Here is a 22,773-nt window from a genome sequence, read left to right as displayed (position 1 = left end):
AGAAGAAAAAGAATGCATGTAGTGATGCAAGCTCTACGAGAAATGTGAGGAACCTTAGGCCTAGAGGCCAATGTGGCCCCTCAGCCATCTATACTTGGCTCTCAGAAGCCTCACCAGACCACGGCTCCTTAGAAGCCCTCCTCAAGTGCTTCTGTCCAGCTAATACCTCCTGCGTGCCTGGAGAGAAATGTGGATGGGTGGGCTTGCAGGGCTAGACTGTAGCCTACTGTAAGAAGCTAAGCATCATATCTGCTGTTCTGCCTGCTTTGACTTCATTTGGGCTGAAAAAGCCTCGATCTATAAAATGCAACAGCAGCACACTTTTTCAAAAACGGTGCTGGTATATCACTTTTCTATGTAAGTATTCTCCACTTGGTTTGTATTTTTGAAAACAAAATTGAAATGATCAATAAACATACATGCTCATTTAGCAATACAGAACTAAGTTTCACTTTGGAAAGAACTCTGAAGGGCAAATAAGTCAATATTTGATAGTCTGATGTATCAGAATAATAAAAAGCTGTGGTTGGTGTTTTATTATCTACTTTTAGAAATTCATAGTAAAGACAGTAATTAATTATATCAAAAACTGGGAGGATACAGCAATCCATGGAGTGTATTCAACCAACTTTTACTCTGCATAGATCCACTGAAATCAACAAACCTAAGTTATTTATAGCCATTAAGTTCAATGAGTCTGCTCCAAGTAAAAGTTAGTTGAATACAACCCTAGTATTTGTAAAGGCCAGGGGCTATTTGGAAAGAGGGGGTTTCCTGTTGCTCTGTGCTGCTCATTCAGGCAGGCTCCCTTTAAAGTTGTGTTAAAATGATACCTGATGGCATGGAGATGCACCTACAATGCCAGCTTTCAATACTCTGTGGCTGTCAAAATAAAAAGTCTTTTCACCAAAGTGTGAAAAACTCCCTTCACTCTCCCTTGGAGGGTATTTTCACCCAACACCATCCTATCAGCAGAGCTCGGCAGATGGACCAGGCCAAAGGTCCATTTAGCCCAGCATCCTTGTTCTTACAGTGGACAGGGAAGTTTTTAATGTGTGACATTTTAATATATTTTTAATTTTTGTTGGAAGCCACCCACAGTGGCTGGGGAAACCCAGCCAGATGGGCGGGGTACAAATAATAAATTACTACTACTATTACATCTGTTTGTCTATGGGAAGCCCGCAAGTAGCACTGAGCTCTCCCCACCTGCAAGTCTCAGCAAGTTTTAGCAGACATTTTACATATAAACACAGAAAAAAGAACAATTTATTGCAGGGGTCGGCAAGGTTTACCTCGCCTGGGCTGGTTCACTCCAGTGGAGATCCCTCTGTGGGCCGGATTGTGCGCGCCCACAATTTCTGGCGTCTGCGCAGACATGATTTCCGCCATCTGTGCATGCACAGGCACAATTTCCGGCACCACGGAAGTGAGTCCCTGCACCGCGCTGCACCAGTTTAACGCAGCACGCGGGGACTCACCAACCAATCTATTCGGTTCGGGGGCGGCTAGTGGGCCAGTTAAACAACCCCCGTGGGCCGCTTGTGGCCCATGGGCCTTAGGTTGCCTACCCCTGATTTATTGTCTGTGCAAACCAGTAGGGGCCAAAGAACCAAAGCAGAAAGCATGCATTTATTTTCATTAAAAGGCAATTATTCCACTAACAGAACATACAGTATGTGGTGTTCCATTCTTGATCATTTTCCAGAATATTACAGTCTGGAAACTTCCTGACATCAGGTCAGACCATTGGATCCATCCACAAGGATGGAAGAATGAGGAAACCCCGACTAAAGAACTACGACAAGAGAAACTGATGGACTATGCAGAACTGGCAAAACTGACACATAAACTACGGGACAAGGATAAGTGTGACTTTAAAGATGAATGGGAACCTTTTACAAAGTATTTAAAGAGGCAACAAAGTGAACTGGACTCCTTGGCAGGCTTTGAATAAACACTCACAAACTTTTTAATGATAATAATCAGTCAGATAAATTAAGGATTTATACAATTTTGTAACATGCAGAAAATAGCATCTATAGAGAAACCAGAGATTGGAACTGAGGGAAGTTGGAGGGAGAGGGGGTGTTTTTATGGGGGGGGGGGGAATTAAGGATGATATGTTTTGTTTATATTCCATATATATATATATATATATATATATATATATATATATATATATGCTTTCGTAGATTTTCACGGGTACAGGAATGCAGGTTTTGGTGTCCTCGGGTGTCTATAGATGGTGTCTATAGATGATATATATATACCATTGAATCCATCTAGCTCAGTACTGTCTACACTGACTGGCAGTGACTCTTGAGGGTTTCACACAGGAAACTAAATATGCCATTGGGGACTGAACCTAGGACCATCTGCTCTACCGCTGAGTTAGGACCTTTCCCCAAACAATTACAGTATCTAACACAGATCTTTTCTTAGACTCTTGATTTAAAGGATTGTTAACAGCTAGCAGGCATCTAGAGAGTTCTCTGACGTACCTTGTAGCCATTGTCTTCCTTACGGTTATGGGAAGCAGTAATCATCACCCCAGCTACAGCTCTGAGCTGCTGAACTGCGTAGGGCTGCAAGACAAAAATCACATTCACTTTCCAGCATGCCAGGATTTCCAAAAGAGCCCAGATAGGAACTCAGGATATTCCAAGCGTCTGGACAACTGATGCAAGAAGAATATGTGGACCCTTGAATGACAGCTGCCATTCAGTATGACCTTTGAGTTAAGCAGCGTTTTTGGCTTAACATTGCTATTAAACAAAAGAAGAATCCCTAGATATTTCCCAAGTCATATCCTCTAAACAAGCAAGTTATTGTAAGTGCTCAGAGCTGTTCATAAGATTAGTGCCAAAGATACAGAAAAAGCAATATGCCTAACTGAGCCCAAGATGGTGTTGTGTCCCGGAAGACACGCACATTCCAATGATATCAAAAGGCCTGAAAACATGTTCAGCTCTCTCTGTATTGCACCCAAGGCTGCAATCCAGAAAGCCCCAGGCACATGAAAGCAAAGGCTTCGGTTTTGTTTCTAAGCACAAGCCACTTCACACCCAAGGGAAGAGTTCAAACATCTACTGCGCATGCTGAGATGGGTTAGAGCCCAGGATTTTGACCTTTCACGACTCTGGAAAGCAAGTGCTACAAACGGTAATAATGGTAATCCATACATTTGAAGAGCACATCTGCCATAAGTCGAGATATGTTCAGTGGGCAGACCTTCTGTAATCTTATTTGTGCAATTTCTGGTATGAGAAAGAATTGCAGCTCCAAGAGACTTCCAGTAACGCATATTCACACCACACCCCTATTTAATTATTTATTTGATTGATCAAATTTATACACCACCCTTCATCCAAAGATTTCAGGGTGGTTGTCAAGATAAAAATACAGGGTTTTTTTTATAAATAGTGAAAACAAACACAAAGCCCCAAGCATCTGATATATACATGTCGATGTTGCAACAGGTTTCAAATGGTTTTGAAACAGGGGTTCAAGTCACCTATTCCGACTCTAGCAAAGGATCACCAGAGGATATATACCAGTAATTTCATCAAGCCAAGGCCTCACATTATTCAGAATTCTAATTTCTACTTTAAGTATCAAGCACACCACTGCTCCATTACCATATGTAAATGCTAGCCCTTACAGCAAACAAGCTGTGATCAATCCAAACATTCATTTCTTACCCCAGGGACTGCTGTGCCACAACATTCAATAAGGTTTCGCACTGGAGATGTGGATCCAGTTTAGAACCTGCTGGCCATGTTCCCAATAATAATAATATAAGGACGGACTTACCACAAAAGGAGTGGGAACATATCTTGAGAACAGGTAGACAGGTACACCCTTAGCAAGCAGGACTGCTGCTGTGAGCTTTGCAAGTCTGTGGAAGACAAAGAATGATAATGCGACTCTCCTGTCCATTGCACTCTGCCCAAAATCTTAAGACAAGACAAATTCCCATTTCCTTTTTTAAAAGAAGAAGAAGAAAGTGGCAAATGGAGAAATAAATGGGTAATGTCGCCTGACCCAATGTAGGGCAGCTAAGGGTAGCTTCCCTGTTAAGAATCATTATGAAATGGATCAACAATAAACTGCAAATATCATTATGCTTTTATAGGCATCTATAGTATTGATCTATAGTATCTAAGTATCTATAGTATCTAAGGGACGCGGGTGGCGCTGTGAGTTAAACCACAGAGCCTAGGACTTGCCGATCAGAAGGTCAGTGGTTCAAATCCCCGCGATGGGGTGAGCTCCCGTTGCTTTGTCCCAGCTCCTGCCCACTTGGCAATTTGAAAGCACGTCAAAGTGCAAGTAGATAAATAGGTACCACTCTGGCAGGAAGGTAAACGGCGTTTCCGTGCGCTGCTCTGGTTTGCTAGAAGTGGCTTAGTCATGCTGGCCACATGACCCGGAAGCTGTACGCCGGCTCCCTCGGCCAATAAAGCGAGATGAGTGCCGCAACCCCAGAGTCAGCCACGACTGGACCTAATGGTCAGGGGTCCTTTATTGTATTGCCACACCTGGAATACTATGCACAGTTCTAGTTGCCACATCTCAAAAAAAGGATATTGTAGAAAAACATGCAGAGACAGGCAATCAAAATAATTTGGAGTCTGGAGCTACTCTCAACACAAGGAAAGAGCGCACCGTTGGGGGCTTCTTAAGGTGCGTAAGGGGAAATATGACAGAGAAATATATAATTGTGACTGGTGCAGAGAAAGTGGATAGGGAGGATTTTCTCCCCCTTATCTAATAAGACTATAATTTGGGATCATCTAATGTAGCTGAATAGTGGGGGTCAGTTCAGGACAGAATACAGGGAAGTCCCGCTTGATGACAATCAACTTGGACAGCTTTAAGAGGGGATTAGTCGAATTCATGGCGCAAAAGGCTATCAACAGTCCTTATTGCCTGGCAATAAACTTCACCTTCTTATTCTCCATTGCTGAGTCTGCCTGATCCTTATTTAACACCAAGCGAGTACCTGCTTACGTTCTCATGCTTCACTATGGTTCTCTCCCTCTCCCTCCAGGGGGCACAATATGATGCCTGTAATGTGCCAAACGTGGGACATATCTGCTCTCTAATTCTAAACTACTGAAACTCAAAGAAAATACTACAATACACACACACTGCCAGAAGGTCTCTCTTGAGCTGGCCTCATATAAAATAGTTCAGTGGCTTTTGAGAGAAGTTTTTAAAGCATCAGGGAGGCTTGGGCAGAGGTTCTGCAAATCTGCCTGATCCTAGGCCTTATCTGTAGGACCTGACACAAATTATGCATTTAATGAAAAGAGCCAGGCCTGTGCAACAGGTGTAATGCCTAAGTATCAAATCCATGGCTTGAGTTACTCTGTGCCTGACTTCAGCCACCAAACTGCCCCTTATGACTGAAATGAGATCTGTAATGTGGCAGAACGGAGGCTACGCCTTCGTGTCGCTTTCAGATACAGACGTTCACATTCAAAAAGAACTGATATATAGTCCACGTTTCTTCTCATCTTCAAATTTTAAAAGTTTGATTTCTGCTTAGTGCAAATGGGATTTAGTCATTCCATGGCAGTCTTGTTTCTACTCCCAACAAAGCCCATACCTTAAGCTGCTGCAACTGCTGGTTATCTGGCCTCGAGTATCATATCCAACAACAAAACCACGTTGCTTGAAGTCTGGAAACGATTTCTCAAGGTATTTGTACATCCCCTGCAGGAAAGTAAGAAGAGAAGTCCCATGCATAAAGCCTCCTATTTGATTAGGTTTTCAAACCTTCCCTATTCCACTGGCACAGGGAAGTTGTAATAAAGAATTCTCTGTCCCAATTATGTAATCTGAATTTGTCATGGTGGACAAATTATATTATCAATTAGAGTTGTTTCCTTCTTTATTGAGCAATCTCAGGAGAAGCTATAGTACAATGTTTTCTCATTAGTAACTTCACATCAGTCCTGCAACATGGCTACACCAAGTTAATTACCCAAAGCCTCCTAGTTGGGGAGCAGGTGGAACATCTGAACCTTGGTCAACTATAGTCTCAAATCTGGCACTGATTACTGCCATCAGCAAGGCAAGAGAAACAAAAGGGAATCCATAAATTTGACTTTAATTCACCCTTACCAACTGTCTCCAGTGCTATTCAATGAAAAGGTTCCCTACATAGTAAGCCAGGTACAGTATGAGGAATCTTTTTGGCCCAGAGAGCCAAATCTTTAGCTTCCCCCAATCCATGAGCCAACTCTCAGGTGGGTAAGGCCACCCACCTATCAATCATCTGATGTCGCAATTATGCCAGGCGACTGAAAGATGGGTGGTACCATGGGGGTTCTCTAAAGGCGACCCACAGAGGAAGGGCCTGCTTCACTAGCAAAGCAGCACCCAAGCAGAACTGAACTCCACACATCAGCTGACATCACCCAGTGATGTAAACTGATGGTCAGGAGGGTGTGGTTTGGGGAAAATAACCTTATGGGACAACCTTGGCAGCAGGTCAAGACTGGCCCACAGGCTGGAGGTTCCCCACCCCTGTCAGCAAACCTTCACAATGAATTGTACAGTGGTACCTTGTGTTACAGACGCTTCAGGTTACAGACTCCACTAACCCAGAAATAGTACCTCGTGTTAAGAACTTTGCCTCAGGATGAGAAAGGAAGGGAGGCCCCATTAGCTAAAGTGGTACCTCAGGTTAAGAACAGTTTCAGGTTAAGAACGGACCTCCAGAACAAATTAAGTTATTAACCCAGGGTACCACTGTATTTACTCAACAGTAAAGCAAATTATTCTTCACATAATAATGGCTATTACTTATTCATACAGTCTCCAGCAAACATGGCATCTGCAGTTGTAGAACACTGTGGCCCAATTCAAACCACCAAAGCTCGGTTTAATTAGCTAATATGAACAAATATTGTGCCTATACTCACATACCCTTTCCCACTCAGGAAAAATATTTAAAATATGGTTACCAGGCTTGGAGTAGGCCAGAATGGTGAGCCATCTTCAACCCGTGTTTTAAGAACCTGTCTTTTCCCAAACTTGGTAACCATGGTGGCCCTGTTTAGACATTAACAGGAAACTTTGGTTAACTGAAGACTTCCTGGTTTATTATAGCACAGTGAGAATTGGTGCGGTCATTTTTTTATTTAAAAGTATTTCGAAGCAGTGTACAAAGTGACATTAAAAACACTACCATACAGAAATCCATTGGTTTTTTGCATGAGGATGACATGCATGGGCAAATGGATCATGCTCATCTCGGTTTATTCAACTGTGGTATGAACATCCAAACTAGACCTCTGCCATGGACTCTCCAAGGAGTCCCTAGGACTTGGCATCAGAAATTATGCTTAGTGCAAAATGCAACTGATGCCAGCCCTAGCATGTTTCGTAGCAGTCTGCACTTGAGGTCTCTGATTAAGCAGATGGTTCCATAGGGAAGCAAGCAACCCTTTCCAAATGCAATACCACAATTTGTAATTTTACTTGGTCTGGGAGAACTTTTAGTACCAATTTCACTTTCAGAATGGCTGAAATAATTGTGCTGCTCATATTGAAAAGCCCTTTTTCTTCAGCTTCCCACAAATCCAGCATGGTTGTGGCTCAGATTGTGTACCATAGGACACCTCTTCTCTTGACTCAGCACAAAGCCAACATAGAGAGAGGCTCAAAACCTGAATGCTGATTAAGCTCCTGGCACTTCAGCCACAGCCAGCAGAAATCTCAGTCATGAGATTGCTGACCAGCTAGTTAGCATGCTTATCTGAGGCTCAGTATGACTGCACTGCAAAGCCTTTCCCCCATCATGCTGACTTTGATATAGATTTAGCTGGGACACCATGAAGGGCTTGGGGGTCTGCAAATTCATGCAAGGAGAATGGTGGACATAGTTTCATACTGCCTCTTTTCCCCACATAAGCGTAAGAACGGGGAGCTCCAGAATCTGAGCTGCAAGGTGCCAAAGGTGGCCAACTCCCCATTCCCATGCCAGCCTGCCAGTTGCAACCCAGGCGGATGTGTGCCAAAAGAGGAGAGCAGCTGCACCACACTAAGCGCTTGATTAGCAAATAGTTCCAAATGGTATTAGCAAGCCAGCCAAGGCCGTTAACCAGTCTGTCCTAAGGGGAATAATCTTCCCAATCTACATATTTCATTTCATTTCACTTTTCATTCGTATACCGCCTTTCTACATTACTACATTACTATATGTGAGTCAGTTTACAAGCTGAAGAAACAACAAAATAGACAAAAAGGTGGTTTTATAACACTCTAATCCAATACAAAAAAGTCATAATAAAAACATAACTTTAAAATAAACAACATATATCAAATAGTTCTATTCAATAATCTAAGGTATACCTGTACAGTGGTACCTCGGGTTAAGTACTTACCGTATTTTTCGCTCTATAGGACACACCAGACCATAGGACGCACCTTGTTTTAGAGGGGGAGAACAAGAAAAAAAATTTCTCTTCCCGCTTGGCTGTAGGGGCGCTGCGCAGCTCTCCCTCTCTGCTGAAGCCGGGAGAGCAAGACTCTCTTGGCTTCAGCAAAAGGAACCTGAAGCCTCCGGAGCGCATCAGGAACTTGCGCTGCGCTCCAAAGGCTTCAGGCGGCTATCCCTGCGCACCAACCCCTCTCGCTCTCCAGGCTTCAGCGAAAGCAACGCGTAGCCTCCGGAGCGTGGCGGGAGCGCTCCCTCTGCGCTTCGGAGGCTTCGCGTTGCTATCGCTGAAGCCAAGGAGCCTGCATTCGCTCCATAGGACACACACACATTTCCCCTTAATTTTTGGAGGGGGAAAAGTGCATCCTATGCAGCGAAAAATATGGTAATTCGTTCCGGAGGTCCGTTCTTAACCTGAAACTGTTCTTAACCTGAAGCACCATTTTAGCTAATGGGGCCTCCTGCTGCTGCTGCCGCGCCACCAGAGCACGATTTCTGTTCTCATCCTGAAGCAAAGTTCTTAACCCGAGGTACTATTTCTGGGTTAGCGGAGTCTGTAATCTGCAGTGTATGTAACCCAAGGTACCACTGTATTTGGCATGGCAAAGCTGGACCAGCCTTGTACTTATTTATTTTCTAGTCAATGCAAAATGCAAATGTTTAGTTAAAACCAGCAATGTAGTTGGCAGCCTCCCAAAATGATTTCCCAGTCTTAGCCTTCACCAAAATGCAAATATAAACCTGAAACAAAGGACTTGAAGAAGACAAACAAGGATTTTCAAGAACTCCTGAAGTTCAGGGGGAAACCTGCCTTAACCCACTTGTCAAAGAATGCTGTCTTATGCAACAAGAAATCATTACCGAAGAAAATAACCACCAGTAAGGGAGATAACCTGCAAAGCTAGCACAACAGTGTTCACAGAGACTTCCTGGTATCTGAACTGAAATCTTCTGCCAAGAATGCTTATTATTACTTAGCAGCCAATCCAAAGTTCCTCGTGCTTCCAGTAGACCAAAACACAAAGCCGGCACGTGCTCTTCAGGCTGTCACAGCATGAACACTTTCAAAGTGAACAAAACAGAGAGGTCAGAAAGTACAAAGCTGTGTTTGCTTCCTCAGCAATTGAGCAAGGCCCATGAGCACGTTTAGTTCCTTAAAGCCTGCCCTGCAGTAAAAGTGCTTTGGTACTCCTCATATGCACATATTAATTCGGTAATCATTTATAGTTGAAGGCTTTCAGCTTGTCAGCCGCTCATGTTCACAAAGGGAATGACATCGACCATACGCACACGGGAAGCTCAAATTTATATAGTAAGGTAGTTGACTTTTGTGTGAAACAGCTCTTTTGGAGCTCCTGAAATTTCAGCAAAGCCAACATAAACCCCCAAAAGAGAAGCCACACTGATGTGTAGTTCAGCTCCTTGGGCACAACTTTGCCCAATTGGGTTCCTGCTTAGTGAGGCAGCAATGATGCCACTCTTTGTTTCCTCTGAATATACAGTGATACCTCAGGATGCGAACGGGATTTGGAGCCCTGTTCGCATCCTGAATGGAACGTAAGATGCGACAGTGCGTCTGCGCATGTCATTTTTCGCTGCTTCTGTGCATGCGTGTGACGTCATTTTGAGCGTCTGCGCATGCGTGAGCGGCGAAACCCAGAAGTAACGCGCTCTGTTACTTCCGGGTTGCCGCGGAGTGCAACCCAAAAGTGCTCAACCTGAAGCACATTCAACCACAGACACTGAAGATTTTTAAAAATGTAATGAATAAAAATGTTTTAAAACCGTAAGGCGGCAGTTCAGGGAGGCATTTGACTGCTCCACCTGGTTTTTTTAACTGCACAATAACCCTGTGAGGTAGATTAAGTTGAGAGCTAGAGACGGCCTTAGCTAACTGCTCTAAACAGACAGGCAATTTTGTTCCCCTGAATTCTCTGTGCAGACTCAATTGGACAAAACTTTTGTTCACCCTCCATTGTCCAGAGGTCTGCTCCCTCAAAGACTCTGCCCTTTCTCCCTTGCTACCCTGTTTGCTCAGAACCCCTTCCCAGAACACCAATATGATGCCATCTCTCTTCCTTGCTATCCTTCAAGGCCCACCTTTACCACGAAGGTTTCGTTATAACCTGCTATTTCCTTGCCCTACTGTAACTCATTCAGCAACTATACCTTAGTATAGTGCCACTGAAACAGCTGTACATGGGGCTCCACATGCCTCCAGCCCCCGTACTGTTGTTTCCGTTGTGCTGTATTAGATTGCAAGCTCCTCGGGGCAGGGATCTGCCCTCTTGTGCACGCAGGTGACACTTTATAAATAACAGTAATTTTTTATTTCCTCTACTAATTGACTCCACGGCGTCCATACTCTATGGGGCAACTACCACACACCAGAAGGGCTCAGGACTGGAAAGTGAAATGTTTGTGTTTGTAAAATACAAATATTTGTACTTGCAAGTTACTCGGAGAAGAAGAGGGACAGACCGTAGCATATAGATTTCCTGCCTGCACCATGTTGCCTGGAACTCACCTGTGTTGACTGGATCACAGTAAGATCATTGATGTAGCAAAAGCCGGCCCCCATGGCAGAGCGGAGCCCGGCAGTTCCAAAGGTAAGCCGATGGCATAGACGGTCCCGCAGCTCCTTATTCTTCCCATTTCGTAGCAAGTTTTCAATTTGCTCTTTCGTTTTCGGATTCTGCAAATGAAACACACAATAGGGTTATGTTTTACAAACACAAAACTCAGAACCGGACGGCATTTATGATGCGTGAAATCATGTATGTTTGGGTTATATCTGAGGAGTAAGTCTCACAGCCCTTTCAGCACATAAAAGCCACAACTGTTACGTCTGAATCTGCAGTAGCACACCAAAGCCAGGCCAAGTACAGAGCACGTTCCCTGCTGCCTTGACACAGCCTGACATGGTTACTGTATACACCAACATGAGCCCGGGGTGTGTGTGTATGTGCAGAATCTCTGCTGCTGTGTACAGGGAGGTTTGGTGAATCAACCCTGGCTGTTCTTCATCTGATTATGTCTTTACCCCTCTAGGGAAGTGAGTAAATGTGGCCCAAGTACCCCAAACCAAGCTGATGTCAGTAGATAGCATCTTAATAAACCTCATGGCTGACTGCAAAGTCCGAACACTAGGATAGAAGGGGTCAAGGGCATTAACAGATCATACAGTTCATAGCATGCAGGATCTACTCCCTTCAAAACAAACAAAGCAGATAGACTTATGTAAATTGTGCCAAGAAACATTTTCAAGCCAGAGAACATGTAGCATAAGTAGGTACCAGCGTATGGAAAACAAGGCAACAAAACAGCCATTTGTCAATAAAATATCATTAAAAACAAAGAATCAAATAAAATACAATAAGCAGCAGCGATAGTATCTGTAGCAACCTGCCCCCAACAATTACTACATGGTCCAAATGCCTGGCATCTCCAGACGCCACTGAGAAGATTGCCATCCTAGCCTGTGTTATGTGCAGGATGACGATCTAGTTCAGAGCTTTCCAAACTGTGTGTTGCGACAGGTTAGTATGTCAGCTATAGTGTGTAGGTATGTTATGCACCATAAAAATATATTCAAGTTGACCTGAGAAGAAGAAAAACTAGAGGAAGAGCCAGTGTAGAGTAGTGATTAGAGTGCTGGAGTAGACATTCCTGGGAGACCAGGATTCAATCTCTACTTGAGAATGAAGGCCATTGGGTGACTTTCAGCCAGTTACTGTCCTACAGCTTAACCTACCTTACAGGGTTGTTGTGAAATAAAAAGAAGAGGGGGGAAAGTGTGTATGCCAACTTGAGCTCTTTGGAGAAAATGTGTGATATAATAATAATAATAATAATAATAATAATAATAATTCTTCATTTAACCGATTCCCGTCCCCTCACCTTCTTAATGTCTATTTCCCATTCAGGTGTCCCCAGGGCACACGTATGAAGCAGCAGCAACTCATTCCAGTCATATTCACTAAATGCTAAGAACAAGACAAAACCTGTTCTGAGATTAGGGGAAAATTCCAAGGTGATTTGTGGGAGCCTTGCACACATGCAAAGATTTGTTCTGCCAGACTCTCTGAAGTGGATATGTAATCACAGCAACCTTTGCCAGTTATTGCTTTCGTGCTTCAGCCAGAACTTGGAGCTGGCTGGCTGACAGCACGGAATGATCTTAAGTGCAATTTGTACTACATAATAAAACCAAACTACTTTTGATAACATAGAGTTGCTCAACAATATGCATGTCTCTGAAGCCATTCTCCACGGTGAGCAGGGTAAACAGGACTCCTCAGCAGGGGTTTAAAAAAGGCAATGGAATCTGAAGTCTCAAGGGTGAGTGAGCAACGGTGACATTTACCACAAAGAGGTCAGCCAGCTTCTAGGTCCAGCAACTGCAAGGCACCAATCGGCTTGCGAAGCCGGAATAATATTTATTTCAGAATGAGGAAAACACCCATGGTGCAGTTTTAATGTTATTCAGTCTCCAGATCTAGGCATTGCAAGCAGTTCAAAAGAAGAAAGTCCTGAGTGTCACAGAGGGAAACTTTAAAAAAAGTTTCATTTCCTGTTGAAACCAAAGCAACTATGCAGCACCATGGAAATGAATATCAACAAACGGTTCTTCGTGTCTGTTTTTTAATTATTCTTCATCTGAAAATATCAAGGCGGTTTACAATATAAAGACAAAAATACACACTGTAATAACAACCTCCCACTAGTTAAAGAGTTTAATAGAATGCAAAAAAATAAAAAATCTATACGAAGAATCAAAGTGTTCAAAGTGTTGGTGCTGACCTTTTTAAAGCCCTAAACGGCCTCAGTCCAGTATACGTCAAGGAGCGTCACCACCGCCATCGTTCTGCCCGGACACTGAGGTCCAGCGCCGAGGGCTTTCTGGCAGCTCCCTCGCTGCGAGAAGCCAAGTTACAGGGAACCAGGCAGAGGGCCTTCTCGGTAGTGGCACCCGCCTTGTGGAACGCCCTCCCACCAGATGTCAAAGAGAAAAGCAACTACCAGACTTTTAGAAGACATCTGAAGGCAGCCCTGTTTAGGGAAGCTTTGAATGTTTAATAGGTTATTGTATTTTAGTGTTTTGTTGGAAGTTGCCCAGAGTGGGCGGGGTATAAATAATAAATAATTTTTATTACTATTATTATTATTATTATTACCAACATCCAGATTACACACCCATATTCTGGAACACTTGAGCGTTTGGTGGGTGATGGAGCAGATGGACTGACTGCTTTAGTCCTCACCCACTTCACTTTAGTCCTCACCCACTACTGCCAGCTTTATAACCCAAGTTCCCCTGATTCAAAACTATTTCTATCAGTTTCCATTCATTTATCGACAGATGTTCTATGCCACTGGCACCTGGCGGCCAGCTTTTGCAGGGCTTCAAGCCAATGACTTGGCTCTGATCAGGGTTGTAGGCATTCTGCCATTCTACAGCTGCATCATGAAGGAGTGGAATTTTATTATTTTTAGAATAAATCAATCAATAACAAATGCAGCTGACTCCATGGCAATGAACATAGGGCAGCAGCAAAGCCATTCCTGCTACCACACTCCCTGAATGCCCACTCCTGAGCAGCTCCTGCTTTGAGCATCTGCTGCGGGTGGCTGTTCTCCAGTGCTGTAGCTTCATCCCACTCCACTCCATCCGCAAGACAAAAGGGGCAGAAGCTGCTGAAAATGGACCAGGATGTTGCTTAGGCCCAGCGCCAGCTGCTCTCCCCACCAATTAGAGGGCCTCGGAATTGGTTAGGCAGAGACGTAGTGCCACTATTATTATACTTCTTTCTGCACGAATGGGGTGGGGAATTGAATCTTGCCGAAAGGGTAAGATGTGAGCGACTGCAAATAATGAACAAAGCAGAGGGATGATTCATGGACTGTGGGAAATTAACCTTGGTTGAACTCTACTATTTTCTAGGAATTAATGCTCCTTTCACCACTGTGGCCTGGAAAAGCAGAATCTTGCGTCCCCAACTATCTCTGCTACAAACAACGCCAGGTCTAATTTTTGCTCTGAACTTTATTTGTAAAACAGGAGGATAGGAAAAATAAATTAAATATCATAGAATGAGTAATAAAATGAAAAGGAGGTAGAAACTGTGAGTGGAATTCATGTTATGATGAATGTTCTGTTTGTGCAGGCATTGCAGCTTGCCAGACAGAATGACCCCCTCTCTACTCCCCTAAGCACTGTTTTGGGGGTTCTCCAAACCCCCTCCTGCTGTTTTGGGGGCACATGGGGGAGGAGGGCAGGGACAGCACCATTACACAAGCTTATGTCCTTGCACAGGGTTTTTGCTGATGGGCTTTGATAGGTGAATCCCACCCTGTAGATTTAGATCTCTAAATAACACTCAATGGAAGGTAAGCATTTATTGATAAATGCCATTTTGCATTTTCTTTTGCAGGGAGATGAAGGGCTAGACTCATGCATGGCTGCACATCGGGAGGTGAGCTGTAACAGTCACTTAGTATAACTTCCTTGTACTAGCACTGTTTTTCAAACCTTGACTGGATCTACTGGCAGGGTTAGTAAAGAGTTTAGCCAAGGACAATTTGAAGTTTGCTTAGTCAAAATTTGTCCACTAATTTTTGTTGAAGAAACAGAAAATTCTAAGTGGGCGCAAAACCCATTTGCAACTGATGTCACAAAGTTGTCTTTCTGCAAAAAAAGCACATTTTAAAAATATTTATTTATTGCTTTTCATAAATATATTATTTATTTATTTATTTATTTATTGCAATATAAAATGCTTGCTCTTCAAGCACAATATTCCATTACATTCAGAGCTGTCTTATTGCTGCATTTTAAATATTCTCCCCTGCCCCACCCTCTTTGCATCTCAACTTGCAACTCTGTACAGTGGTACCTTGGGTTACATACGCTTCAGGTTACAGACTCCGCTAACCCAGAAATACTACCTCAGGTTAAGAACTTTGCTTCAGGATGAGAACAGAAATCGTGCTCCGACAACGTGGCAGCAGCAGGAGGCTCCATTAGCTAAAGTGGTGCTTCAGGTTAAGAACAGTTTCAGGTTAAGAACAGACATTCGGAACGAATTAAGTACTTAACCCGAGGTACCACTGTAATGATAGGTCATGACAAGGAAAAGGAAGGCTGGGTAATGAGAGGCTCTTGAAAATGTGTAGAGTGATCACTTTCTTCCTACGGCTACCATATCAGAAAGTGGAACTCTTAGCAAACTCTTCAAACACCCCACCCCACCAGCTTAGGAGAAGAAAAAGACAACATACTACACACAGTGCTCACTAGAAGCTACTTGCTTTTTTCCCCAGGTACAAATTATAAGCATGCTTTTTATTTTATCGATTTGGGTTGCATCCAACGATTCTGCCCAGCACTAAGTCTTCCAGGGAGGGAAGCAATTTCCAACAATTCTCCCTATTGCTGCTGCCCCCCCCCCCGCCCTGCATTCCGGAACCCTCCAAGACAATTTTAGGAAGGGGAGGAGGGGAATTGCTGAAAATTATTTCCTTCCCCATTCCGATGACAGAAACCTGTCAATTGAACAAGGTTGTTTGATACAACCCTTCATAGCTCACCTCTCCTGATTTGTCAGACACAAGACTACAACAATTGAACTCTGATAAATATAAAACGGTAAAAGAGGCGCACACACGATGCAATATCCTCTAGGCATGCAAAGGAACAGCACCAGCGCAAGCTTTCGAAAGCCAAAGGAACAGGTTTCTTCTGCTTTTCCAAGAACCAACTTGATGATTTACTGTCATCTCTCCTCTGGAAAGAAGAGAGGAGGAGGCGAGCACCAGAATGCAAAGAAAATTAAAGACCAACACCACCTCTCCTACTATTTTTTTCAATTTATTAAGCAAGGTATTCAGCAAAGCTTTAATCAGAGTAAAGGTATAGGGACCCCTGACCATTAGGTCCAGTCGTGACCAACTCTGGGGTTGTGGCGCTCATCTTGCTTTATTGGCCGAGGGAGCCGGCATACAGCTTCCGGGTCATGTGGCCAGCAGGACTAAGCTGCTTCTAGCGAACCAGAGCAGCGCACGGAAACGCTGTTTACTTTCCCGCCGGAGCGGTAGCTATTTATCTACTTGCACTTTGACGTGACTGCTAGGTTGGCAGAAGTTAACCAGAGTAGATTCAGTTAAATGGACACGACTAAGTTAGGCCCATTAATTTCAATGGGTCTGAGTAAAACTTAGCTGAATAGCATTCTAAGTTTATATCCTGCCCTTCGTCCCAAAGGAGCCCAGGGTGGCAACTGAACCTGGCGAACAACTACAAGCAGAACAGATGCCTGCCACTGTGTGTGGCTGAATATGATCCCATCTCCCCACAACGAGGAGGCAGGCTGAAGCATTCTGCACCAGCTGAAATATGTGGAATGTTTCAAAGGGCTGCCCCACCTGGAGCACCTCCTATAGTCAGTAAGCCCTGGAACCAATGCAAGGACAAAAGGACCGGAGGCTGAAGAATCAATAAAAGGGCTGGGACTGATCCTCCCTTCTAGGGAGTCATGATGATGCTTTTCAGAGCAAGACAAATGGTGCAGATATGCTCTCCGGCCTCTTCCACCATCCAGCAACAGGTTGGATTACTTAAGATCAAGGCAATTCAGGTTTTGACCTGAAACAGCCAAACAAAATATATGTGATGGTGATGATGATGATGATGAATTAAATATGTATACCACCCTTCATCCAAAAATCACAGGATGGTTCACAACATTATAATACAAAATGAGAACACAAAATACATACTAATAAAAATTTCAAAAAACAATAAGCCCCATCCCACTCCCATTATCATCTTGCCCATAACATTTTATTTATATATAGCCATACTTTCTAAATCAGCATGAATACCCAAAATAAAATTAGCACATGTTAATCTTAAAAAGACCTGAAAGATATGAAAGTAAGCCTAATTCAACTGAATGGGTATATCTTTGAAAGATGTGAATTATTTCTACGTGAAATTTAGTGATGTGGGCGGAAGGTTTTCCAAGATGTGGAGTTTTCCAGTGCTTATTTTTTCTGCAGAAAATTTTCTATTAATAAGTTCAGCTTTAACCATGAATGGATGCCAAATGCAAAGACACTATTAGGAAAGCTTGGCAGGTTCAAGGTTTTTAGCACTGTTCACTAAATACAAGTAAAATAAACAAGAGTATCGGAATTCTTTTCCAGTGAAAGGGTTTCTATGCAAAATTACCATAACATTTTTTTTCTGGAAAACCCGCACCGCCAGTTAAAATGGTGTAGAGTTTTTCACACTGTAAAATTGCATCCCTATTCTCTAACCAGTCCTTCTGCACCCTGCACGCTATGCTGGAAGTTTTACTGAGCAAGCCAGATTAGATCTTACATCCCTAGGCTGTTATTTTCACAGCCACACAGCACCTGAGCATGCACAATATTGATTCACCAAGCTCCAGCATAACTCTTTGCTCTACACACCACCATCTTCAACAGAAATCAGACATTCACAATGCAAACCAAATGAAGAAAGTTGTTTAGTGTAATCTGAGACACATTTAAGTACCGTATTTTTCGCTCTATAAGACGCACCTAGTTTTTGGAGGAGGAAAACAAGATAGAACAAAATTCTGAATCTCAGAAGCCAGAACAGCAAGAGGGATCACTGTGCAGTGAAAGCAACAATCCCTTTTGCTGTTCTGGCTTCTGGGGTAGCTGCGCAGCCTGCATTCGCTCCATAAGACGCACACACATTTCCCCTTACTTTTTAGGATGGAAAAAGTGAGTCTTATAGAGCAAAAAATACGGTATCTTCTTTATAACACCAGAGAACAAGCTGCGGTTACGCACATATCTCAAATGGTCAGTTCACAAGAGTACATTTTTTATATATTTTTAAAACTGAGAAGTGATCTCATTTGCGCAAAATTCCAAGCATGAGAAAGGGCAGTAGCTCAGTAGTAGAGCATTTCTGTTTTGCCTTCAGAAGGTCCCAGGTTCAATCCCTGGTATCTTCAGGTAAGGTTGGGAGAGATGCCTGCCTGCCAGAAACCCTAAAAAGCCACTGTCAATCAGAGTAGACAACGTGGAACTAGATGGACGGCCCGTCTGACTGTGTACTGTATAAGGCTGCTTCCTATGTTCCACTGAGAAGAAAGAGCTGATAAAGATGAGGCAGATCTGTGTTTTTCCACAATTTGAAAAGTTTCCATAGGGGGTGCAGAATCAAAAGCCTGAGATAGGAGCCAAGCAGAGAGAGCCCTGCTGTAAAACAGGGCTAAAAACAAGGGATTAAGCTCTTACACTGTAGACAATCCTGATGTGATTCATATTGTTGTTTCCTAAAAGCTTTACAGTGCTACCTCAGGTTACAAACGCTTCAAGTTACAGACACTTCAGGTTACAGACTCCGCTAACCCAGAAATAGTACCTCGGGTTAAGAACTTTGCTTCAGGATGAGAACAGAAATCACACGGTGGCAGCAGGAGGCCCCATTAGCTAAAGTGGTACCTCAGGTTAAGAACAGTTTCAGGTGAAGAACAGACCTCCAGAACGAATTAAGTTCTTAACCCGAGGTACCACTGTATATAGATTTATATTTGCCTTATCTAAATTCATAGCCAGTCCCCTATAGGCCTAATCCCCGTTACAGAGTGTTCACGCAGACATCCCTGCCCAACTATCCATAAACCTATAAGCCTAAGAATTTGATGTACTGTAAATTATATTCACCTCCTCCTAACTATGGCTCATTAAATACGACAAAATACTAGGCCAGCAAGAAGTTACAAGAAAGCAGCAGTTTTACTGTCTTCATGGACACTGTACATTAAGCTTCAGTTTAATTATATGCCGCTTTCCACAAGAAACTGTGCCCGCAGTGGTTCACAATACGCAATAATTTACCAAAATTCTGGCAAAAAAGGTTCCCTGCCATACATTCCTACTTCATAATTCCCCTGACATTCCCAGTGAATTGTGGCAGCAATTAAGCTCTTCAAAATGCAGCTGCCCAAGGTGAAGTGAATTCAGTTGCATTACGTCTACATTTTAGTGGCTTGCTCACCTGGATCAGACCCTGGTGCAGAAATCAACATGCCAAAGATGAAATCCAGGATCACTTGAGCGAGGCTTCAGAGAGCTTGCGTAGAAGCAATCTACAGCCTGTTAACTGATGTGCCAAAATAAATACATGCATGAACTTCATTCCTTACAAGTTTCCATTAAGAACCAGGCCTTCTATGGGCTTTAGTAGGGAGGTAAAAAGTCACTTCAAGTTATCCAAATAATAATATGAATACATTGTATGTGGTATCCAATTGCGTCATTCTCACAGCAGACCCACATAAATCAATTTCAGTGGAATGACTCTGAAGGTGACTGTCAGATATGTAATCCTGTAAAATAATTTATCCATGGCAGGTCTAATTCCAAGACCTACAGCCTTATCAACGATGCACATTTATTATGCATGCTTTTTGCTTATGACACCATAAAATATCATATACAATCAATTTGATAGATAAGTAATACATCCCACTATAATCAATGGAGTTTATTCCCTGAAAAGTGTGCATATAATTGCAGTTTTAGTCTTACTAGTTAATATATTATTTTGTTTTCTCTCTTTTAGTTGTCAATTCATTTTAAAGTTCTAACATCGTCAAGTCTTCAAAACATGTTTTTCTTATTCCTAACTCTTAAAAGAAAGCAATATTTATTTCACTGGAAGTCAGGCCAAGAGACCAAAACACTACAAGTTCTTATTCAGCCAAATCATTCTGTTATAGCCGCTTTAAGGTGAAAGTCAAAAATATTAGTTTTGTGTAAGTCTGTGCATGTTCACCCAAAACTGAGTCCCACTGTGCTCAATAGGAACTATGTTACGGGGGAAACAGTTACAGTATTCCCTTCTTCCAATATTGGGAGTGGGTGTCTTGCAGACAAGCATCAAGCTACACATCAAGTACCAAGGCCCCAAATAGACCCAATTTTATCAGCATCTATTAATCCTTTAGAGGCTAATTTGGTGATGGTTTAGTAAGCGCGTGTGGGGCATGAACACTACTTGCCGTCTCTCTTCCCACTGTAGATGGCAGGTCCAGACCCCTTGATTCCTATTGAAACCATGGCAGGAGCAAAAAGTTGAAGTCTCCCTTCCCGTGGTAGTCTGGATGGGGACACTTGTATTTATATATTTAAAACCCCAAACACTCAAGGGCTAAAAACATAAATAATGTGACTTTTAGTTCGGCCCTGAAAACCAGAGATTCTAGGCTGGCTCCAAGCATCTAGGCAACTCAAGTCAGCTACCTGTGGTACAACTCCTGTAAATAAACTCTGCCCACCATAGTTCTAGGTTTCCAAATACTGGACAGAGCTTGATTCTAATTTCTAGAAGTCAAATCCCAAAGAGAAAGCAGACAAGAATGTTCCATATATTATTGTTGTTGTTGTTAAAATTTATATTCTACTGTCTGCTTCATAAAACCATTATCAACTTATCTTCTGAATTATTGGCTTTGTATGACAGTTTTTCAGTAAACCAAAGATAACAAAGCAGTAGTGAATTGCCAGAATTATGTATGCACTTCTGCTAAAACAAACCTTTAATCTTACCTAAGAAGTCCCAATTTCATGGCCTAGCTTTCACATACATTCAGAGAGAGAGAAGCAGGCGCACACACAACTTGTTTTATTTCTACAAGCTCATCTGTTTCTAGACTAAGACGACATAGGTTGCTAAAAAGTATTTTGACATTTCTCCAAATGTGATATCAATTATCATGTAATGCTCCAAGTCTACACCTCATGCCTGAATAAGAGAAATGTCACAGAGCTTATGATTACACCTTTAAAGTTACACCTTTATTACGCTTGATCCAATTAAGCAAAGTACTTCGATTTAAATTGGATGTGAATCCAGCCATTTGCTGATCTCCTGTAACTCAAAGTAATTTCAAGACAGGCAAGTACATTCAGGAGCACAGGAAACGGCCTTATCCTGGGTTGATTCAGTCACCTAGCCCAGAACGGCTACTCTGACTGGCAGCATCGCAGGCAGGGCTATTTCACATCACCTGCTGCCTGACCCTTTTTTAATCAGGAAATTTTAGGGATTCAACCTGGAATTTTCTGTAAGCAAAACATCTCCTCCATCACTGAACTACAGCCTCCCACCTCCCCCGCTGTATCCTTCACATTTCAAATGCAGGATGATTATTTTTTTATTAACTTTCCTCACTTATACAATTGGTGGCATGCATTATTAATCACTTGCTACATCCAACCTCCGAGGCAACTGTTCCTAAGAATAGGCCCCAAGCCAATCTGCAGCATCAGCAAGAGGCACAGATAATGAAATATTGATGTATGGCCATTGTTACCAAAAAGAAAAGGAAAAAAAGAGTTGCAGTACTTGGGTACAATTTTGACGTCACATACTGGGGCTCAGGTGCCACCTGCCTCTTTGTAAGATTTTGTATTAACAAAGGAACAATTAAGCTCAAAATGAAGCAATGACCCATGTAGGCTGCCATCTACATCACAAGCCCAGGTTAACTGCTGGAAGTGACAAGAGTGGAAAAACTGAAATATGTGGAATTATGTAAAGCTGTTGAAGAGCATGGAATAAAATGTCGAAACATCAAAGAGATGCAAGGTTTGGAGAAGCACATTTTTAAACGCCTAGAATTCCCATAGACAACCATAGTCATCTAAGGATCTAACTATGGAGAACCTGGAAGCAGTAAAACACGTTAAGATTCTTTTACATATTGTACACTACATTTTAGAGTGTGATAATGCACATAGCCACATCAGTCCCATCTGCTGTAAGGAAAGATCACCCTTTTGCATTACTGTAGAAACTGTTGGTCTCCCGAGTTTATTTGAAAAATGCAGACACCAAAATGTCCTCCTTCCCCTTGAAAAAATACATCCGTAGTCCACCTGCAAGATGTCATGTTCTTTCCCACTATTTCAGTTTTATTTTTGTGCTAAATATAAAAGCTATTTTTACAGAGAAGCTTCCTAATGACTGTGAATTCAAAAAATAAAATTGTCTATTTCCAAATTACTGATTGTTGCCTTTCAGACAGCTCTCACCCCCTAGACCACTTCACAAGGTTCCCTCTGCATAATGCTAATCAGATTCTGTATGACATCACCAAGCAAGCGGGAGGAGGAAGAGTAAGACATCAGGGAACCAGATCAGCTATAACTGGCCAAAAGACCTACACGCTACCGATAACCAAGTACAAAGGCAAATTTGATGCCAGACTGAAATAGCTTCCCGGAGGAAGCAGAACAGTGCAAAACAA

General features: G+C 42.6%; 1 protein-coding gene across 1 annotated transcript in view; it reads right to left on the bottom strand.

Moving 5' to 3' along the window:
* The window catches only part of PGM2L1 (phosphoglucomutase 2 like 1), a 35,697-nt gene that overhangs the window by 11,090 nt on the left and 1,834 nt on the right, over positions 1-22,773 (bottom strand). The window contains exons 2-5 of the mRNA XM_081909854.1: positions 10,983-11,150; positions 5,618-5,724; positions 3,817-3,901; positions 2,505-2,588 (exon numbers count right to left, since the gene is read on the bottom strand). Of these exons, the coding sequence (XP_081765980.1) occupies positions 2,505-2,588; positions 3,817-3,901; positions 5,618-5,724; positions 10,983-11,150 (444 nt within the window). The remainder of the gene's footprint in view (positions 1-2,504; positions 2,589-3,816; positions 3,902-5,617; positions 5,725-10,982; positions 11,151-22,773) is intronic.

This window comes from Podarcis melisellensis, assembly GCF_964234715.1.
Source record: "Podarcis melisellensis genome assembly, chromosome: 4".
NCBI classification, from domain to species: Eukaryota; Metazoa; Chordata; class Lepidosauria; order Squamata; family Lacertidae; genus Podarcis; species Podarcis melisellensis.
This window is presented reverse-complemented; position numbering and strand designations above follow the sequence as displayed.